The sequence below is a fragment of the Sus scrofa genome, chromosome 15 (assembly GCF_054392235.1).
Source record: "Sus scrofa isolate SSC_HxYL_T2T_F1_AM1 chromosome 15, Sscrofa_HxYL_maternal_Yorkshire_Landrace_v2.0, whole genome shotgun sequence".
NCBI classification, from domain to species: Eukaryota; Metazoa; Chordata; class Mammalia; order Artiodactyla; family Suidae; genus Sus; species Sus scrofa.
In genome coordinates, this window is record NC_139397.1 from 81,479,930 (window position 1) to 81,502,480 (window position 22,551).

At 40.1% G+C, this 22,551-nt stretch overlaps 1 protein-coding gene across 11 annotated transcripts in view; it reads right to left on the reverse strand.

Annotated features, from left to right (window-relative positions):
* Nucleotides 1-22,551, reverse strand: part of RBMS1 (RNA binding motif single stranded interacting protein 1) — a 216,541-nt gene that overhangs the window by 37,125 nt on the left and 156,865 nt on the right. For all 11 annotated transcript variants that reach the window (XM_085001221.1, XM_085001220.1, XM_085001219.1 and 8 more), the window contains 2 exons: nucleotides 6,078-6,136; nucleotides 817-908 (listed from right to left, as the gene is read on the reverse strand). In XM_085001221.1, the coding sequence (XP_084857347.1) occupies nucleotides 817-908; nucleotides 6,078-6,136 (151 nt within the window). The remainder of the gene's footprint in view (nucleotides 1-816; nucleotides 909-6,077; nucleotides 6,137-22,551) is intronic.

Consider the following 22,551-nt stretch of genomic DNA (forward strand, 5'->3'; position numbering starts at 1 on the left):
ATAAATCTTTCCTTCTGGAAATAGGAATGCTCCTTAGGGAATGACCACATGCTACTATTTTCTGAATAGTAGCAGAGGACAGCACAAAATTACTTTTCTTTGTACTTTAAGAAACCAGATGATATAAAATTAGGGATCTTTTGAAAAGAATATATAAAATATCAAACTGCCAAGTTGCAAACTTGAAAATATTTCCCGGAGCAATTCAAGAACCATAAATGGAAAAAAACCATGTACATAATTATATGAGTGTCTTAATAAGGGCATTGTGGGCACTAAGTATGATACAACTCAAGTTTACATTTAGGTAGTAATTAAAGACTGGAGCATAAATACCACTATGGAAAAAGAATCTGAAAAAGAATGGATATGTGTATATGTATAACTGGATCATTTTGTTGTATAGTAGAATTTATCACAACATTGTAAATCCACTATACTTCAGAAAAACTAAGTAAATACACACATAAATAATAAAACACCAAGTTTAACACACCCACCCTGCCAAAAATAGTACAGAGTTTCAGTCCACAAGTACTTGATTACCTGAAGAAATCGGGTGCTATTTCTCCACTTACATACAGGGTTATTACATAATCAGCTATGTAACACTGTATACGGTTGTAAAATCCTTCACACGTAGGAACTGTCTTTGGCACAACATCTAATGAGGATGTGAAGGTAGGGGACAAGTGACCATGGGTAATCATAGCTCCCTGGGACGAGGGCGAATGAAAATGGTGACAGGAAAAACCACATGTCTGGCTTCAGAACCAAAGCCTGGGCCCAGTGCAACAGTACCGGCTCTCAACTCACCTTGGCCATTTGAGCTTGAACCCCACTTGCCTTCAGGGCAGACACAGCCTTCTGAGCAGCTGCAGGACTGTCAAAGTCGACAAAACCGTAACCTGAAATGCAAAACACATTTAGTGTTTAAGCCATTATTTTATGATTCTGTAAAGAGGAAAAGGATGGCTCCGTCTGGTCTCCAATGTAGGTGACAGAAGTGAAAGCCCTGGTGTCCTGACAGGTCTCAAGCTTTACCACAGCATCCTCCTCACTGTCCTCCCCTGCCGTCTATCATGGGCTAGTCAAGTGTCCCTTCCAAGTTAAAAAAAAAAAAAAAAAAAAAAAAAGAATAAGAGGAAAGAAACCAGTGTTTTCCTTTTCCAGATCTTTTTCTTAGGTGTCCTATACTTACTGGGGCGGGGGGGGGGGGGGGGTTAAGACATTAAGCTTATAAAAAAAAAAAAGGAAAAAGAACAACTTCAGAGCAGTACCAGTTTTAATAATTTGGTAAGAAAAATGGGGTCATCCCACAAAGCTTACAAATGTATGTTTATTCCATAGACAACACTTAGTGTTTCACATAAATTAAGTATAACTATTAGATAGCCCCAAAATGAAATAATCTAAATCTCAGAACTTGGTTAAAAATATCATTACTTATTTACCTAAAATACAGCTTTTGACCTCCCTTCAAAATAAAGAAAGTGGGGAAAAATGGCTCCAGAAATCCAAAATACCTGCTTCAGCAATTCATGTCCTATAGTCTAAAATAAAACAGAGGAAAACAAACAAACAAACAAATAACCTCCTAAGAGCGGTCATGGGAGGTTATTCATCCACAGCTTTTCAAACATTTTAAATAAGCTGGTCAGCTATCTCTGCCCTGACCACAACAAATCAAAAGCAGGAAATTAGAGAAAAAAAGAGGGTCAGGTTGAGGGTAGGGCTGCTATACAAAATAATCAAATGGATGGTATCTAGTAGTGAAGACTAACAGCCACCAATGCAGAGGGGAAACTACAGGCTTTATGCAGCATTCTTAAGAGCAACAGCTCCCTCAACCTCCCCTGATCCCATAAGCATCATTGTGTTAAACTAGGCAATGGCTGTGATAACTCAAGTTATTGAAAAAAGGCTCAATTATATTTAGCACCTTGTTTAAAAGATCGGGGTACCAGGGAAAAATACGAGCAGAGATTTTCTTGGAACTCAAACCTATTCTCAAATTAATTTCAATGAGTATGGATGTTTTGAAAAACAAAAGCCCTGTTTGGAGGTTGCACAGAAGAGGGGCCAACTCTATCATTTATTTATGGACATTATAAAGCTACAGTAATTTGGACAGGAAGGAACTAGTGTCAAAACAATTAGACACATCAACAAAACCACAGGGAAACTTCATAAGGAGTCCAAAGGTCGGTGTGCAATATTAGTAGCAGAAATACCACCTGGTAACAACATTAGTGGACTAGACTATCGATTACAGAAATAGATGTTTTAGGAGAAATGAGAGTCAAAGCTGAAACAAGAAGCAGCTTCCTTCTATTTCTTGGAATTGGACTGGAATAAGGCTTAATTTGATTTCGACAGTGGAAAAATAGCCAGGTTGGGAAGAAAAAGAAGAGGCTGACCCAGGTAAAAGCAGAGAATGCTATTCAACAGCCAGGTTAGAAATTAGGTTAAACATATTTGGGATTTTTTTTCTTTTAAAGAAATGTGTTGTTAACGCTAACATGCAACCCGCTAAGAAGACACACACACAGGCATACACATACTCACTCTCGTACTTGGAGATTTAAGACCTCCTTCTTAACTTTGCTGTGGTCAATAACATACAATAAACAAAAGATCTCAAAATTTGATGTTAATAACGTTGTTGACGTTTCTATCCATTCAGGTACTATGACTATTATTTTGTCTGTTATTTTCTTAGGAAAAATCCATAATGGTTGCATTTTTAGTTTACATCCTTTTCTGGCCTTCTTCAAACTCCTACTATGCAGGTATTTCATAAATATTTGCTGAAAACAAATATAACAGGTGAGCAGGCAACCTTATGCTCTTTTTTCTTATATTCCTTTCAAGTACATATAAGAGTATATAAATGAGTTTTATAGGTCCTATGGGTTTTGCAATATAATATGTACACAGAATGTGGGATTCACTACTTAACACAGCTTCCTCTCACTGGATCCCCAGGAGCATCCTTCTCAGGGCTTAGGACCAGGACCAGTCATAGTACTCCTGCTTCTTGGATTTTCTTCCACGCGGTAACTGCTGAATCACAGGACTAGGTATGTTTTCTATTTTTGCTTCAGCAACTAGGAAATACAGGGCCATTTCTGTAATGAAGTGGAGTCTCCTACTCTTACTACTACTTTCTCTGTGGTCTGATTTATCCTCACCCATTTTATGTGTGTGTTGTGTGCATGTGCATTTGCAGATGTGTGTGTGTTTGCATGTGTGTATGCGTGTGTGTGTGTGTGTGTTTGGTCTGATATGCAACTCTGTAAGCACTGATAATTAAGCAATCAGGGATGTGAGCAACCCTTGGTGAGCTTGCTTTATTTATTTATTTATTTGTTTGTTTGTTTATTTTTCTGCCCTGAACTGCCACATATCACACTGTTGGAAAGCATTTAAATGCCTTTTGTTGGCTAAAAACTGACGAAAATTGAAATGCAGTAAAGCAACTGAATAGCGAGGTTTTTTTTTTTTTTTTTTTTTTTTTTTTTGGTCTTTTTGACTTTTCTAGGGCTGCTCCTGAGGCATATGGAGGTTCCCAGGCTAGGGGTCTAATTGGAGCTATAGCCACCAGCCTATGCCAGAGCCACAGCAATGCCAGATCTGAGCTGCATCTGCGACCTACACCACAGCTCAAGGCAACGTAGGATCCTTAACCCACTGAGCGAGGCCAGGGATAGAATCCGCAACCTCATGGTTCCTAGTCAGATTTGTTAACCACTAAGCCATGACAGGAACTCCTGAATAGTGAGTTTTTAAATGCGAAAACTAAGCAATATGTTATTCAGAGCAATGTTCCCTTCAGCTCAATTTTGTCTTTTGGATAAAGGCTCCAAAATACATTTTGTGACAAAAAAAAGAGTTCTATGACCTCTAAGGTCTCTCATTTCCAGGTATGAAATTCTTTCATCTGTTCAATCTCAACAAGTTAGTCTATAACATAAGCACTTTTCATTTATATTCGTGATCTCCTCAGCACGACCTGCATCCATCCACCCAGCCACCTACCTACCTTCTCAAGTTACCTCTAATGTGATTAACAATCTTATCTGTCTTTACTACGAGCTATGGTGTATTATTTCATTTTCACTTCCAGAATTTCATAAACCCATTTGTGCTTACTCTCCCGCCTCACTCACTCACTCACCCACACACCAGGTACCTGCTGTTGTTTCCTCTTATTGTGTGACACAAGCGTAGAAGTTTTTTTTTTTTTAATCACTGTCCACACACACAAGGCAGTCTCTTCTGAGATTTGATTTAAAGGAGAAAGTCTTTAGGAGATGTATCAAAAATCAGTTCTGAATGATCCCTACCCTTATTTGGAAGCTCCCCAAATCGCTCCACTTCTCTTTGGACCCTTCCCAACTATCAAGGGTTTGTGTGATGCCAAGATGTTAGATGTAGCATTAGTATTTTTTTTTTACTCATACTTTTTCTAGATAGTTTTGAGCATTTTCACAGAATTTTGGTTTCTAGGCAATAGTATCTCATCCGAGCAGAGTGGACCACAGCAGGGTCTGGTGTAGTGGTGGGGCGGAGAACTCAACCAGGGAGGCTCTAGGTGCTCTCTCGCACTGCATTAGGGCAGCTCTGCTTTCTAACACACTGATCTGCTGTGTAAGATTTCTTTTTTGGGGGGATGGGGTGGAGTGAGGAGGAAGAAAGGTAGGGTAAGACTATAAAACCACCTGTCTACTGCGATTTCTCTCCTGGTTTGAAACAAGTGCTTGAGGTCAGCTTCCTGTTTTATGCCTGCAGGAGTCTATTTTTTCTTATAAAACCAAAAGATTTTCTTCTGTGTCCCTGCTTACCCAAGTCATTTAAAAACCTGCTAAACAAGACTAATCTGGTAACTAAGTCTACAATTTGACTCTCTCTAGTTCAATTCACTTAAATATTAATTGAGTACCACTCTACATAAAGCATTGCTCTATTCACTGTCCCAAGGCAAAACTGCCTTAATGTGCCATGTTGATTAAACATGGGCTTAGCTTTTTGCCACAATAGCTCCTTTAAATTCAGGAGCTTTGAAGAAAGGACAGAAATACAATGAATCATTTCAAGTCTAGATGAAAGGAAACGGCTGGCTTCTAAGGCCAGGCCCTACCATACCATAGGGTTCATTTGCGTTCTTTGCCTTTTTCAGATTGTGCTCCGTGCCACAGCCGTCACCACTACTTGAAAAACTGGGGTCTAATTAATGAGGAGATTTGCCTTCTCTGCCTATTCCTGTCAACCTTATTTCAATTCATGGGGTCAGTAGTTAGACTCAAAGTCAGCTGACTCCATTCTTCCCCTTTCCTAGAAATCACATGCCTATTGTTAAGATGCTGGATCATTAAAAGTCAGAACCACGGAGCATCAGTGCTGCCTACTGTAGACGCCTCCTCTTCCAGCTCATGGAGCCAGATGAGCTCATCCTAATTACACGGAAAACTGAAGGTCAGTGCATCAAATTAATGCAGCAGCATATTTCAAAGGGGCGTATGACCTCCCCTCCCTATTACAATTTGGTCAGTGAAAATGGTTCTCTCCTCCCTGCTGCCAATATTGTCAACAGGCATTCAGCAGAGAACAATTGGGAGTATTGAAACATGTAATTAAGTACTGCTTAAAACTACTCTATTCTAATTAATAGAGCCAATTTGCACAATATGTAATCTTTTCAGTTCTTTAGTACAGTCCAATGGTCTTCAGTAAGCAGCTCTAATCTCCTCAGGCTCAGGAAAGAAAAGCTATTTTCTAACTCTACTCCCCTTTTAAAAGCAGGGGATAAATGCCAGCCAGTATTTTGCATGTTAACTCCCCTGGTGTCAGATCTGGGATTCTGGCAAATGGCTGGCTGCTGCTGGCTTTCCAGCCAAAACTCAACCAGGGACAGACGTAAGCAATATGCTAACACCGTGCAAGACAGAACCTAGGTGACATGTAAGATTTGGTTTTTAGTAAAATGGACGTTTCTGAAACCAAAAGATCAGGTTTAAAATTCCATTATTTTTCTAAAGCTATGATTTAGCAAACCATCAGCCAAAGAAACATACCTTTGCATTTGTTTGTTGTCTTATCCAAAATCGCCTTCGTGGAAACGATTTTCCCATATCTAAAAAAGAAAAAAAAAAAAAAAGAAAGAAAGAAAGAAAAATAAGTTATAATTGAGGAACCCCGATTAATGTCTAAGTCCAGAGGATACACACACTTATCAAACATCTGCAACTTTTAAAGTACAAAATGTGCTTTACTAGGGAATAGGAAGTGAGAATTCTAAATGCAAACTAAATTAAAGAAAGGGAATGGCTAGGCTTCTCAATTAAATCTTTGGATATAGTTTGATGCTTAGCTTTGAGGAATCAGGTTCATACCCGATAATCTTGGGACCAAAAAATGGAATGTGAGATTTAAAAAAAAAAGAAAAGCTTCTTTTAGTAATACTATGTCTGTGGGCAAATGCAAGGCCAAAGGCAAGGCTACAGAATTGTTAATGGAAAGTATGATGATCCACACAGTCCTTAAGAACTAATCACGGGAAAGCTGCTTGCGTCACATCTACTCATTTTGCTTTTGCAGGCAGCCACGCCTGGCTCTAGATCATCACGGAAGGGTGCGTGTGTGTGCATATCTTGATCACACTTGAAGTGTTATCTAAATATTCAAATACGTTATTTAAAACAGATCTCTTTTTACTTTAGACTTTGATAACTTTACACATAATTTATTAAGACCTCATTTAATACCATCGTCATAGCTACACAGTGTACTCACTAATGTGTGTGTGTGTGCACATGTGTGCAAGGAATTGGCAATAAAGAATATAAAACAATGAACCAGGAATCAACTATTAGTATTATGGTGGTTTGAATGAAAGATGTGTTCAAATTCCTTAATGTATGATAGAAGTTGGGGGAAGAAGGAAAAAAATTCAGAACATTAAAACTGAATGCACTGCTATCAAAAATAAAGGGGCAGGAGAGTTTAAACATATGGACCAACCCCCTGTCCCTTCACAGTGAGCAGATTATAATGCAGAGCACAGCTATCTATGTTTGTCTTCTAAAAACAGATAAGAAAAAACTTTGAAAATTAATTCTTAAAAATTCACTGTGTCTTTGGGAAATGCACACAACATACCTCTGGTATCTGAGACCATTTCCCTATTTATATACATGGCAAAGTCCAAAATTTTACTTTCCTATATATTTACTTCAAAAATTTCAGATTTCCTCTAACATTCCTTTCTTATGGTTGTTGCTGAGGACTAAAAAGATTCTTTGAAAAAAGTTTTAGGAAGAGGAAGTATCTGCATAGCACTTTGAAACATTTTAAATGTGGTAGGTTTCTATTTTATGTGTTGAACAAGCTGAAAGATACTTATCTGGAAAAAACAAATGGCTAGGGCCACCTCTCTCCCTCTGTTAATTTCCACTCTGTGTAATCATGTAATCAAATGATTACTAACTGGGCATGAAAGTAAAGATAATTTAAGGTTCAAATGACAATTACATCTAAGAGGCATAATACTGCACAAACACCTTCAATTCCCCGTAGAGATGCTGAGTATTTATAACAACCTTAACACAGGTCACTAAGCTTACAGTAAATAAATAAATAAATAAATCTGCAAACCAGGAAAAAAAAATAAGTGATTTAAAGAATACCTTTTAGCAACCATTTATCTACCTAGATTATTGACATGCTTGATTATTTACCGGTGCTCTCTCTCCTCTGCACATGTTTTAGCTGAAAATGCTTTGAGGCTGCATCGCTGCCTCAGCTCTTTCCAAAAGTCGGAAAGAAAATTGGTATAACTCCAGTGGAAGATAAGGAGATTGAGGGGGTCACTGAGATTAAGAGCCTTTGCTCGAGGTCACTGAGGTCAGGGTCTTTTGTAAAATATACAGAAGAAGGCAAGTTTGGAGGAGGTCAGGCGCTGGCCTTCTACCCTCTGGTTCTGCTCTCCACCTTAATGTTGGGAAAGACATGGTGAGAGGCAGAGGTGGGAAGCAGGAAAAGAGCCTTCTGGCAGGACTGGGACTTGATCCTTGCCACACTCTCTTCTGATCTGCATTCTCTTTGGTTTTACTACATCTGAAATTACTCCTTACTTCTGCACCTATGCTTCCAGGTCTCTCACTCCTAGGAACTCGTCCCACCTTTCTGGGCATTCTTCAGTGTTTTTTTTTTTTTTTTTTTTCCTCATTCAGCTTCCTCCACTCTCTCCTTAACCAGGTACTTTCGTTACATTGAAAAGTCAGTCCTCAACCCTTCTTTTTCCTAGGAAATACATCCAGTGCCAAGGACGGAATTAATCCATCTTCTTTGATGATGCCCATTTCTCCTTCCTGGGTGTTTGTGGTTTTTTTAAATCCCACCAAAGCTTTAGTTTTTGTTTCTCTCTCTTTACTTGGTTCTCTTAATATTTGATTAAGATACTTAAATATCTAGTTGAAATACCTCAAGCCCACTATTTTCTAAATTCCCCCCTCAAAGAACCCCAAACACACCCCTCCCTCTTTTTTTCCTTCTTTTAATAGCATGATCACATTCCCAATCTTTTGCCAAGCTTCCAGTTCTTGAGACGTCACCAATTCAGCCATTCCTGAATCCAGCCAGTCAATAACTCTTCTGAGTTTTGCCTCTGATATGTGTCCAATAGTCATCCCTCCCCTTCACTGTGCCTACATTCATGCAGAAGGCATATCACAGTTCTTGCCTCTGCCTCTGTCTCCTCCTCCTCAGCCTCCTCTCAACTCTGTCTGCTGCATTAGTCTGCCTTAAATATCACTCTACACATGGCTCTGACATCTCTCCATAGCCCCTTTCTCTAACTTATGCTTGAACAAACAACCTGCTGGAACACTAGCTTTTCCATGAGACCATCTTTAATCTCCTCAATCATTTAGTGGGTGATTTTGTAAGAAACCAAGAAGGGAATGACATTTACCCAGTTTCTACTTAAGTTCTAGGTACTTTTTATGTATGACCTTATTGAACTGACTTCACGACAATCTTATGTGATAGCTATTATTCCCATTTTTACAAAGTAGAAAACAAAAGTTCACAGAAGTTTTGAGCCTAAAATCTTGCCTCTAACCCCCAAATTCAAAACTAAGCTGTTAAATTTAAGTTTTCACTACTTATCTATGATACAATTTTGAGAAACAATGTTTCCTCTACATGCTCAGAATATGAAAGGAGAGGGGAAAATAATGGAAGATCTTTTCTATTAAGGGGTTGTAATAGATTTATTTTTCAAGGCAAAGTAAGATTTTTGTTTCATTTTTATTTGTTTATTTTTTGGCTGCACCCGTGGTATATGAAATTTCCCAGGCCAGGGATTGACTTGCAGCTGTGACCTATGCCACAGCTGTGGCAATACCGGATCCTTTACCCACTGTACCACAGTGGGAACTCCTGTTTGTTTGTTTTAGACACAAGAAATAAACATGTGCGTCAGGGTTGAAGGAGAGATGGGGGTGTGTAGGAGAAAAGAGATTTCTGAAATTTATCAGTTTTACTTTCTATTGTGGTTTTCATCATGATTTGCGGGTTTACACTGAAAGCCCATGACTTCAGCGTTAGAAAGCAAAGCAGTTTTTGCTCTGTGATTACTGCATCTTGGGTCCCTGTCATCCAGTGGGTCAGGAGGATGCTTCGCTGGAGTTACCTGGGGGCTGGGGGGAAGAGGTTTGAAGGATTTTCCTCCCCTACAACATCTTCCTCTGTGAGCGTCTACTCACATATACTGCTCACAGCACAAGAGCCTCTCATGACAATAGAGGTTCCTGACCTGGAAGATGGAATACTTTAAACCGCTCAGCCCCTGGCTGAGTTAGCTTCTCAGTGGCGGATGCAGTTGTCATGCTGTGAGAATGGAGTACCGAACAAATTCTTCTGATGACATGAGAAGGGATTTCAAAACTGGGGAAGAGCCATCTGTCAAGTGGCACCTCAAGGAACAGGACAGGGGGCTGCAGGGTTCAGAGTGATCACAACCTCTCTGCTAGTTTTATCTGCAGAAAGATTTAATACTGTGAGGCAAGGGATGGAGGGGGTGAGGAGGAGAAGTCACTATTGATGAGTAACATTTAGTCTAAATCTACCGTGGATTAGCAGTACCTGCAAGAATAACAACTATGAGGGTAAAAATTCATAAAGCAAACAGATTTCTACCTTCCCTGTCCCTGTTTACAACTTAGTTTGAAAAAAAAAAAATCACTGAATAACAGAGACACATGGAATATTGGGAGAAGAGAGGCCTCCTGACTGGCAGAATTCACACTCCAAGAACATGGGGAAAATGTGACTATGAAGATTCTTTGGGTTCTACCCAGCTTCAAAGCAACAAGACTCACACCCACAATCCTGGCTACCCAGAATATAATACACTTTGCTAAGAGCAGATAATCCACTCCAGAGGAAGATCTGACAGCAAAGGGATAAAGAGTAATTAAGAAACATGACTACAAAAAATGAGAATTTCAAAGGGAGACGATAACAAGTAAAAAGTCACAGTTAAACCTTCACTTGGTCCAAGTGAACTTGTCTGATAAAAAACCTTTTGCTTAGAATGGACCAAAATTTCTTTTGCTTACACCGCAGCTTTTGTCATTTCGCCCCCATTTCCATTTTTTCTTTTATCTGCTAGAATATTAAATCTATATATATTTTAGTTTTCACTTAGTAAAATAAAGCTTGATCTTCTACTCTGCCCCTCATCACTCAGGTCCTTATAAATTCTACCTTTTTGATAACTTACCATAATTACAAAAGAAATACAAATCTGTTGCAATAAGATGACAGAAAAGTAGGCTAAAATATTTAAATCAACTGGAATCCTGGATATGCACGTAAGATAGACTGATACATATCCTTACAGACTCCGTCCAATGTGCGATTAAAGATGTGTGCACAGACCCCACCCCTCACCCCCCATCCCCGCCCGGAACTTGCAGCTTTAGAAACATTGCCCATTATAAGCCAAGGCTCTGGAGAATGGAGTTCATTCCAACCACCACCAACAGATGGCGATAAGGGTTGATGAGTTTATTTTAATATTGGTCATCCCAGCTATAAATGCATTTAAGGCACCGTGGGGTCATAGGCATTGTTTGTGTTAGTTTATTTTATGAACAACACTAAACTGAAAAAAGCAATGAGTGTGTGGAAAACAACAGTAAGAAAAAAGTGTACATGTATAACATAAAAGCTGATTATTTTTTTCCATTTTATGGCTGTACCTGTGGCATATGGAAGTTCCCAGGCCAGGGGATTGAATCCAAGCCGCAGCTGCAACCTATACTGCAGGATGCTGGATCCTTTAACCCAGTGAGCTGGGTCGCGGATCACTTGCACCTCTGCAGTGACCTGAGCTGCTGCAGTTGGATTCTTAATCCATTGGTGGGAACTCCCCAAAACCAATATTTTCAGTTTGAAAAAGGGTGGAACATTGTTCATGCATACAGGATGATTGCTTTTGTTAGTTTTACTTGCTGAACTACCTCTGAAGGACAAAGCAACTTAATGCATCCTGTGAGACAGGCTGGGCCTGTGCAAATGACAGTAATCAGCAAGGAGGAGGGACGGGATACTGAAATGAGAAAAAAACCCAAACAAAACTTCTGACTATGTGCCTACACAATCAGCATCCACATTGGAAAGCCGATGACCTAGTGAGCTAATTCAGGGGAAGTAACAGCTTACATTTACATAGCTTTTATTTTATATCATGCACCAACATCCTTTTGAGTAAGTGAAGTTTTATTCTCACATTATAAATGTGAAATTGAGGAGCAAAGGGACTAGGGAACGCAGTAAAGGTTATGTGGCTATTAAGTAGCAAAAAAGGGAGGCAGAAGTTTACTTTGGCCAACCATGTTGATTTGCAGAAACTTTGGTCACCAACCACAGAATGTTCTAAAGGTTGAAAGCAATTCCCACTGTGACTGTGCACAGCTTCAAACAAGTGGCATGAGGATGAGGGCAAACTCTGTAACTGCTAAAGTCTCTGAAGTCTCTAAGGCTGATAACCTTCAGAAAGTTTTTACCTGACTTTCTGTGTAGATACATTGTTCCATTTGGAATAAGAGGCCCAAGAGGACAAATCCATCAGTGAGGAGGAGGTATGGCTGGTTTTAAAGCTTAAAAGGCACTCCAAGTTCACTGCAGCACTATTTACAATAGCCAAGACATGGAAACAACCTAGATGTCCATCAGCAGAGGAGTGGATAAAGAAGATGTGGCACATATACACAATGGAATACTACTTAGCCATAAAAAAGAATGAAATAATGCCTTTTGAAGAAACATGGATGGAGCCAGAGATAATCATACTAAGTAAAGTTAATCAGACAGTGAAAGACAAATACCAAATGATATCACTTATATGTGGGATCTTTAAAAAGGATACAAATGAACTTATTTGCAGAACAGAAGCAGACTCACAGATTCTGAAAAACTTACGATTACCAAGGGGAACAGGTTGGGGGGGGGTGGGAAGGATAAACTGGGGGTTTGGGATTGGCATAAGCACAATGAGGTATATGGGATGATTGGCCAACAGGGACCTGCTGTACAGCACAGAGAACTCTACCTAGTACTCTGCAAGTACTAGTATAGTATATGTGGGAACCTAGTACTCTGCAATAATATATGTGGGAAAATAATCTGAAAGAGAATGGATATGTGTACATGAGTAAATGAATCACTTTGTTGTATAGCAGAAATTACATTATAAATCAACTATACTTCAATAAAAATTAAAAAATGAAACAAAATAAAGCTTAAAAGGAGTAACTCCTGAATCTATTTGGGGGGAATGGATTTGGGAACTATGAGCCAAAACACTTGTGGGGGAAAAGAAAAAAAATCCACATGCACGTACCCCCACAAAGATAATGCTATATATGCTGTTTTCCAACTTGCTTTTTTTGCAGCTTCATCTTTTCAGTGGGATCCCAGTACAGGAGGATTTCCTACAATTTGTTTTAACTCTTCTAACAGGGGAAGGAAAAGAAGATATAACTTACATTTATTTTGCTAATAGAAAAGTTTGTTCAATGATGAGGCCTAAAATAGAAAAAGTCATTTATCCATGTTTATTCTGAATTCTCACTACCTTGAATGATTGAGCTGGTTCTATTTTCTTCATTTACTCAGTATGGCAAGTGGTAAGCATTTGACAATGAGGTACAAAACACGTGGAACTGTTAAAATTAGGCAAAGTCAATATCAGACAGATTTTGTCAGATTTCACCTTTTTGGCCTTGAAGATTTTCAGTGTTTCTCTTAGACTTCCAAGATACACAAAGAGTAAAGGTATAGGAAAAAATTCCATTTTAAATTCTAGTCGTTTTGGCCTAACTCTTACGTTCGATAACTGCCATTCCACTTGTGCTGGATGGATGGGTGTGCTTTACACGATTCCTGATACCTGGGACAGAACTGGAAGCTGCATCTAATGCGGCCGGAATGGGAGTTGGGGCTGGAAGGGGGAAAATTCTTGGCAGGAAAAGCTGCCATAGTTCTAAAGGTCAAAGACAAACCTGGTGTTACAGGTGAATGGATTACAGGAAAGGCAAGTACAGTCAAGAAAGAGGGCAGACCCAGAATTCAAGCCACACATATTTACAGCACGTCTCCAGCATGCTCTTCACCAAAGGCTTATGAAAATACGTAAGATGTCGAGGGGGGGGGATAATTTGGGGAGATATAAGGAGTTTATAACATGAAAAAATAAGAACATTGAGATCCTGTATGATGATTGCTACATAAAGGAAGCATAAACATAGCATGAAGGTCAAGTTCAGCAAGAAAGACTTTGGGGAAAACAGAAATTCAGGCAGGCCATGGAGGACAATAAACAAAAGAATCTGTCTAATGTAAGCTGTGTGGGAGTAATGAAAACCAAGCCTGAAAAGACCCTATAGGACCTTGGGTTCTAGGAAAAGGAGTCAGGGAACAGAATGTGGCTGGAGATTTTGCAACTGCAGAATAAAATGATGAAAGAAAGATTTTAGTAAGATTAATGAAAATCTTATGGCTAGAAATAGCAGAAAGAGATTTTTTTCTTTTTTCTTTTCTTTTAGTCTCTCTCCCTTTTTTTTTTTTTAAAGGGCCGCACCCTCGACATATGGAGGTTCTCAGCCAAGGGGTTGAATTGAGGCTGTGGCCGCGAGCCTACGCCATAGCCACAGCAACACCAGATTTGAGCCGCATCTGTGACCTACAACCACAGCTCATGGTGATGCTGGATCCTTAACCCACTCAGCAAGGCCAGGGATCGAACCTGCATCCTCATGGATGCTAGTCAGATACGTTTCCGCTGAGCCACGACAGGAACTCCTTTTTTTTTTTTTTTTTTTTTTTTTTAAACTTTTTGTACTCAAGCACTAACACTGCAGTTTAAGAAGTTAAAATGGGGGGATGAGGAAAGCTAGGAGATGAATGGAAAGATTCTAAAGGCTGAGAAAGTTTTAAGACAGAGGACTTCTTTTAACTAGCCTTGAATGCTTTCACTCGACATCTGAAAAAATTAATCCATGGTCTCTGTGCAATGGAAAGCCTGGGAAGACAGAGGAGATGGAGAACAGGAATCACCATAATTCACTTTTCTGAACTATTCTGGAAAGGACAGGGAATTGTAACCCCAGCCCCAGACTTGGTACTTGCAGTTTAGAGATGACTGAGCAAAAGTGCACACCATCCTCGAGTGGTCCAACCCTTGGCTTGGCTGGCTGCTTTATAGCATGTGAGCTGATGGAGAATAAACTACAGAAGCTTTGGGACAAAGTTATCACATTTTTTCTGGAGAAAATATATACATCTACATATCTAGTTTTTTTTTTGTAACATTGAAATTTTAAGATAAACACATCCTTTCAGAATACAGATAAAATTGGTAATTTATACCCAGATTTGGGATAAATATAACCTCTTCTGACTAAATGCAGAACCATTCCTGCTACTCTGCCTTTCGAACATTCCTGCTGGCACAGCGAATCTATTATAAATGCTACACAAAAGTAACATTATTGCATGTATGGCTTGAACTAAATAATTCATATAGAATGAACATTAAAACTACCTCATTAGAGGGAGTTCCTGTCGTGGCGCAGTGGTTAACGAATCCGACCATGAGGTTGCGGGTTCAATCCCTACCTTGCTCAGTGGGTTAATGATCCGGCGTTGCCGTGAGCTGTGGTGTAGGTTGCAGACGCGGCTCAGGTCCCGTGTTGCTGTGGCTCTGGCGTAGGCTGGCGGCTACAGCTCCGATTAGACCCCTAGCCTGGGAACCTCCCATATGCTGCAGGAGCAGCCCAAGAAATGGCAAAAAGACAAACAAACAAACAAACAAACAAACAAAACTACCTCATTAGAAAGGACTAAGATGCATTATTTTTTGCCATATTCCATGAAAAACTTATATCTCCTAAGTAAAAAGCACACTAGAAAGCATTTGATTTATTATATAGACTTGCTATTATAGCTTAGTATCCAGTCTATTATGATCTGCAATCAAAGTAAAGTAGCTTAATACCATTTCATGGATTTTTAAGAGCACACAGCACACAAAGGGTCACTGACATTATCTTATGACAATATTTTTTACCACAACTCACCATACTATAGCATTTATGGATGGAGAGTCACAGATGGCCAAACCCAAATTAGTGCTTCCAGGTACTAACAGGTCAGAGGAAAATAAGACTTGGTGGAAACGGAACCCAGAATTCTGCAAGTAAAGTGTAGCTTATCTGTCATAAAAATGAGTCCTGAAAAGTCTCAAAACACTGATTAATGTCTAACTGTTAAAATAAAGGCAATCCAATTATATAAAATGGTCTTTCATTTCTGACTTCAATTTATGAACTGACAATGATAGAGCATTAAAAAAATGTTCTTCTTCTCCCACCAAAACCTACAATGTATTTTCCTTGCTTTGACAATCTCACCCTCATGCTGATATAACACTTCCTCTATGAGAAGGAAGACAATGTTGTATTGGAAAGCAGAGAGAGTTGTCAAGAGCAGGAGACCTCTCCTCAAGTGCTGGTTCAGCCTCTGCCCAGCCCTGTGATTCTGGTGCGGGTGCCTGGCCTCAATGCCCTGACTTAAAACACCTACCCCCTAAAGGCATGATATTGTGACATCATCTGCCTTGTGCACTGCAGTTCGGGGGCCAGGGCATGCTGACACATCACAGATATTTGGCAGCAATAAATGTTAACCTTTTCTCCTTCCCACCCCACCCCCAATTATCTTGAATAAAGGCACTTCTAATTCTTACCACTGGAGAGCACTAAGCTGCATTACACACCTCACCTTCACAATGACATGATTCTGAGCCACAAAATGCTGAGAAAGCGTATGCCTATCATTTCTATAGTTGCTTTTCAGTACGGTTCTTTGCATAGTGAAACCCCTCAATATGTACTGTTTGAATGAATGAAACCAAAACATGCAATACAAATTTTTTCCCCTTAGAGTATTTGTTGTGGGGAATTGAGGGAAGTTGGCAGTTGTGGAGAGAAGGGAAATACATTCTGCCTTGAAAAATGAACACGGCCTTGTGTTTTATCCTAATTTAGCTTATAAAAACAAATGAAGGAAGTAAAGTAATTTAGGAGTTTAACATGGAATTAAAAGTTGCTACCAAAAAGACAACTGTAAAAGGTTGTTGGGGGAAAAAAACCCAAAAAACTAAGAAGAATTTTAGTTCCTAGGTTACTTTTCAAATATCTCTAAATTTGTTACTCCTTTTAAAAGAAAAACTAGAACTCTTACACACACACACACACACACACACACACCCAGTAACAGAGAACTGTGTCAGAGTCTGTAGAAACTGAATGTATTAAACTCCAACACCGAAAATCATCAAGGCCTGCTTCATTCAAAACAAGAACAACGTGACAGAGAGTAAAAGTAAACGTACTCTCTGAAGCAAAGAGGGTTATCTGAAACTATTAAAACGGAGTGTGCAAACTACCTAGAAATTTCTCCTGATTCTGACATGAGCTGAAAACGGCAGGAGTCAAATTGGACATTTCCTAGACTGAACACGAATGTTGGCTTTGATCCAGAACATGGCACCAGCATATTGATTTCCAAATGCTGTCAGGCCATCCTTTTCTAAAGTAATAAATCCTGACTGCCCCACGACCTTGAAAAGCCGGTGTGAAGAACAGACAGAAAAGGAAAATGATATCTATTTTACTCACTTCAGTTCTAAGAAATCTGGGGATGTGATACAAATGTATCATTAGTAAAAAATACACTTGGGCTGGATAGGCAAGGGAATGCTAATGTAGCCTGCCAGCACAGTTGATGTTTCTAAACTTAGATGTTTCATTCAAGGGTCACTCGTGACAATGGTCACGTCTCTTCAGGGCGGATCTAATGGAAAAGGATAAATAGGGCTCCAATGCTGGTTTCCTACTGATCTGCTCCAAATAAGACTATCCTTAGACACTGCAGATAAAGATAAGCAATCATTCCAAAGACAGAGCAATACCGCTCTAAAAATTTCTAATCTTAAAGCTTAAGAAAATCAGAGAAGAATTATCTTTATGTGGGAAAAAAAAAAAAAATGGAGCCAAAGTGAGCCAAAAGCTGTTAAATTACTTTAGTATCAGTTTCACAAAATTTCCATATTTCAATGAAGGTAATAAGACTCTCTCTCTCATGATAGCTTAAATTTGCTGCATCTTCCAGAATGTACAAGTATGAGTGCTGTGAATAAAGACTGGGGCTAAAAGTACTTCTTATTTACATGACATAATCAGGATTTCCCAATCTTGTTGTTTTGAGAAATCTTGCATCATAGGAGAGGCGCTAATGGAAAGGGGACATATCATTCCCATTCTTTAAAAGAACAAAAAAAACCTAGATTCTAGAAAGGCAGGTAAGGCTTATGGAGCTAAAGCAAAATTCCAGAATGGACTGGATAGAGAGACTGGTGAAAAGAACAGGCACCAGAGAAGTCCTTCCCAGGAAGACACCCATGGTGAAACTTTTGCTCTTTCTACCCTGGGGAGTAGTGAGGAAGTCAAGGTTGCTCAGAAATGCTACAAAGTATATTTTGCTTTGAGCTAAATAAAAATCATTATTTGCTGGTGGATTAGACAAGGACATCTGGGAAGAGGAAATGTGGTTTGGATGAGTGGGTAACTAGCTAAACAAGTGACTGAGCTAGTCTGATGGTCAAGGCCGACGCATGTAGGGATGTGTCACAAGGCTCTGTTCTTGGCCAGAACTTTTTCAACATCTAAAAATTGGCACAAATCGGGTCACTGACTGCACTCTTATTAAATATATGAATGTTCCAAAGCTAGTGGGGAATGGTGAATGTAAGGTGGTAGAAATAGTGCTTGGAAATTATTTCAATAGGCTAGAATGAATTCTTGGCCAAAGCCAACACTATAATATTTAATAGGGAAAAATAAGCCTTACGTATAAGTTCCAAAGGGAGGGATAATCAACTGTATAACTTTAGGGAAAGCCTTGGTTTCTCACATGAAAATACCTGGCTTTTCTGGCAAGGAACAAATTCAAGTTCTCTAGATGAAACAGATATAGGTTGCACTGAGAAAAATATACGATCCTGATCTTAGAAAGAAATTATGCTTTGGGGGCTCTTTGCTCACCATCTTCTGACCCCCATAGTGATGGGCTGAACTGGGTACCCCCAAAAGATATGTCCAAGTCCTAAGCTCCAGTGACTGTGAATGTGGTCTGATTTGGACATAGGGTCTTTGCAGATATAACTGAATTAAGATAAGGCCATTAGGGTAGGCCCACATCCAATGTTACAGGTGTCCTTCTAAGAGGGAATCTGGACCCAGACAGAATCACAGGGAGAAGGTATGTGTTGACTGAGATGAGCCCGGGGATGCAGCTGTGAACCAGAGCACTAAGAACTGCAGGCAAAGCACCACCAGCTGTACGGGGAAGGATTCTCCCTTAAGCTTTCAGAGGGAACATGGTTCTACTGACACCTTAATTTTGGACTTCTAGCCTCTAAAACTGTGGGATAATAACACATTATTTTAAGTCATCAAGTTTGTGGTACTCTGCAACAGCAACCCTGGGAATTCACACAGCTCCAGCTGCCTTTTGATCCTGTATAAGGCCCTGCGCTTGTCCTGCTCCATCTTCATCTTCTGCCCTTCAAGAAGTTACTTCACTGGGGAAATTCAGTCTCATTCTGCAAGGCTCAGTTTCATGGTTCTCTCCAGTAGCAGCAAGCCTTCTCTGACCTTCCCTGACCAAGCTAAGCGCTGCCTCTGCACTGGCCCGAGGCAGTGGGTCCTCAGTGTTCTTGGTGCAGCCCTCGGCCCGCTGCTACACCAACCCCATGTCTGCATCCGCATCACATCAGTCTGTGTTCCCTCAGACTGCTTTCCTCTTAGCATCTCAGGCCCTGGCATAGTGCCTGGCAAAAAATAATCAGTCAAAATTTAGGAGGAAGGAACGGAGGAATAAAAGAATAACAACAGCCCACTTTAACTGAGTGCTTTCTACGTCAAAGGCGTTTGTTCTAAACATCTCCTTGTACCTCATCTGAGCTCTTTCAGAGACTAAGCTTGGTAGACACAGGTCTAGAAATATATCCTATGAGGATGGAATGGCTGACAGCCTTGCAGATGCTCACATGGAAAAGAAAAAACTCTAAAGAAGTCCTATCTAAAAACTATCTTGAGGAGTTCCGGTCATGGCTCAGTGGTTAACGAATCCGACTAGGAACCATGAGGTTGTGGGTTCGATCCCTAGTCTTGCTCAGTGGGTTAAGGATCCGGCATTGCCGTGAGCTGTGGTGTAGGTTGCAGATACGACTAGGATCCCGCATTGCTGTGGCTCTGGCGTAGGCCGGAGGCTATAGCTCCGATTAGACCCCTAGCCTGGGAACCTCCATACGCTGTGGGAGTGGCCCAAGAAATGGCGAAAAGACAAAATAAAATAAATAAATAAACAAAAATAAAGAACTATCTTGGATTGGGGGTGGGGCAGGGATAAATTTGGGGGTTGGGACTGACATATATACACTACTATATGTAAAATAGATGGGTAACAAGGACCTACTGTATAGCAGAAGGAAATTTACTCAACACTGTGTAATAACCTATATGGGAAAAGACTCTGAAAAGGAATGGATATATGTATATGTACAACTGATTTACTTTGCTATATACCTGAAATTAACACAACTTTGTAAGTCTACCATATTTCAATAATTTTTTTTTTAAATAAAAACTATTTTTATTGGAGAACATGCCACCAAGGGCAGTGTTCCAGCAGGGCTGCGTGACCACCTGGGTGAGGGGTACGGCTGCAAAGCAGGTTTTCACAAAAACCGACCAGGAGGTGATCACTACACAGGACACAGGCAGACAAATGCAGCAAATTCTTCAGAACGTTAAATCTAAGATGATGTACTTCTCACATTTTGGGTATTAAACGGGCAGTGGTATTAAATAAATAATGATATTAAAATTGTGGTATTCAAATAAATAAATACAAGGCTTTGGATATTTTTATGAAATAGTGACAAAGGATGGTGCTTGTTTTAGTTTGTATCCTTTTTAACAAAATAAAATCCTAAGTCTATACTGGATCCCTAACCCCAACTATTTTTGTTTTGTTTTGAGTCCTTAAAAGTCCAAAAATCTGGGGAATCACTAAAATATGGTGGGTTAGCAAGTGGGAAGTAGGTATACTCTGCTTTGAACAGAAGCCCGGCTGGGTGACCAATCATATTAATGTAAATAAGGATAACGGCTACATGCACAGAATCATTAGGGAAAATAATAAAGGCAAAAACATCTTTGAAACAATAATACCACACAGCCTTCCACTTACTTTAATTTCAGGTTATAAAATGGGACAAGAACAGCCCAACAGAATCCTGTAGAACTGTGTAGGAACTGGCCATGCCCTCAGTGAAACAACACATAAGAAAAAAGTGGGAGCAGGGAGAAGGCCTCTGATTAGCTCCCCTCCTCCCTCTGGTCCTTTCGAGGATTCGGCCAAGGTGGGCATCGTCAGCAGCAATGGTGCCTCCCTGCACTTCCTGTAACTGTGCTGCTGAATGAGCGGAACACAGCCCTGGGTGCCCCGACCTCGACTTCCTGATTCGCTCAGGGCTTACTTAACCTTGTATGCTGAACGGTGTCTAGGCAACATGGTCCTGAACACAAATGCAGCACTTTACAGATCCTTAGAGAGGCCCCATACAATCTGCAAGGGATCCTTTAAAGGGAGCCAGAAAACCAGTGATGCTAGAAAATCACCCTAGACTGAAGACGTGGTGTTAAAGAAGTAACAAGAAAGTTTCCTCACATAACACAGCTTTACATGTATAAACACATACATTATGCATGCGCGCGCGCGCGCGCACACACACACACACACACACCCCACATTCTTTCCAGGTAAGTGTAAAGTTTGTGGTGCTTTCAAGAGTAAGTGTTAACATCCCTGGCATTAACAGGAGATTCAAATATAACTCCTACCCAGGGGGAGGTAAACTCACTCTTCCCAGACCCCATTCCAGGCACTGATGGGTGGTGATGAGGGTGGGAAGCTTTCTTTGAACTTGACCTGAGGGTGAAAAGAGGGAATAGAAGAGAATACAGGAGGACTGAGGAATGTGACATGATTATCTCTCTGGTGCTTATTTGACAAAATACATTTTACATATAATCTATAGTATGACCCTAATGATACAAGCTCCCACTCTCTTGTAAGGAACATGGGATGTGTTCCAGAACATGTGTAAAATACAAGACCAAGTCTTAAGTCAATACTAAGTACCCTTTTCCACTATTAAACTGTTCAGAGCTCAACTTATCAAAATATTTGTTTTTCTTTTACCTGGGTTGGCCCCCACCAGGCCAACACCAGCTCCAAACTGTATCCAAAGGAAAGCTATAACTGCCCCTTTACATCCAGCCCTACCCTGGGCTCACTGATTGCTCCAAGTCCCTGCTTGTTTCCTCTTCCAAACACCCTGACTCAGAAAGAAAGCAGGAAATGGCCTGAATCTGCAGCTGGCTTCCTAGAACTGATTCCGGGCCTTTCCCAAACCATGCACCCCACTTACAAAGGTGATGGGATGGGATGGGATGGAAATATATGCAACTGACGCAGGGTATGGGGTGTGGACAGGAATAAGCCCTTTTAGGTTCAGTAAATGAAAAACTAAATCTCCTTCTAGGTGCTGGGCATAAAACACAAGAGATGCTCAATCAGAAGAATCAGACAGAAGCTGCAATGAAAAGTCAGGAGATAATAACGAACCAGTATCTTTAAAGCTGACCAGTGAAACTGTGCAACTCTCCAGCATGAGCCCTGAATGGTGAACCTTAAAGGAAACAGAGACAGGAAGTGCATTCATTTTAAGCAGATGAAAACTTGAGGGATACAGCACCTATTCTAGTACCGTGTGTAACGAGATGCCTGTATCATTGGGCAATGACGATTATTTTGAGGGCTCATTTCTATAAATATTTTCATCCTGTT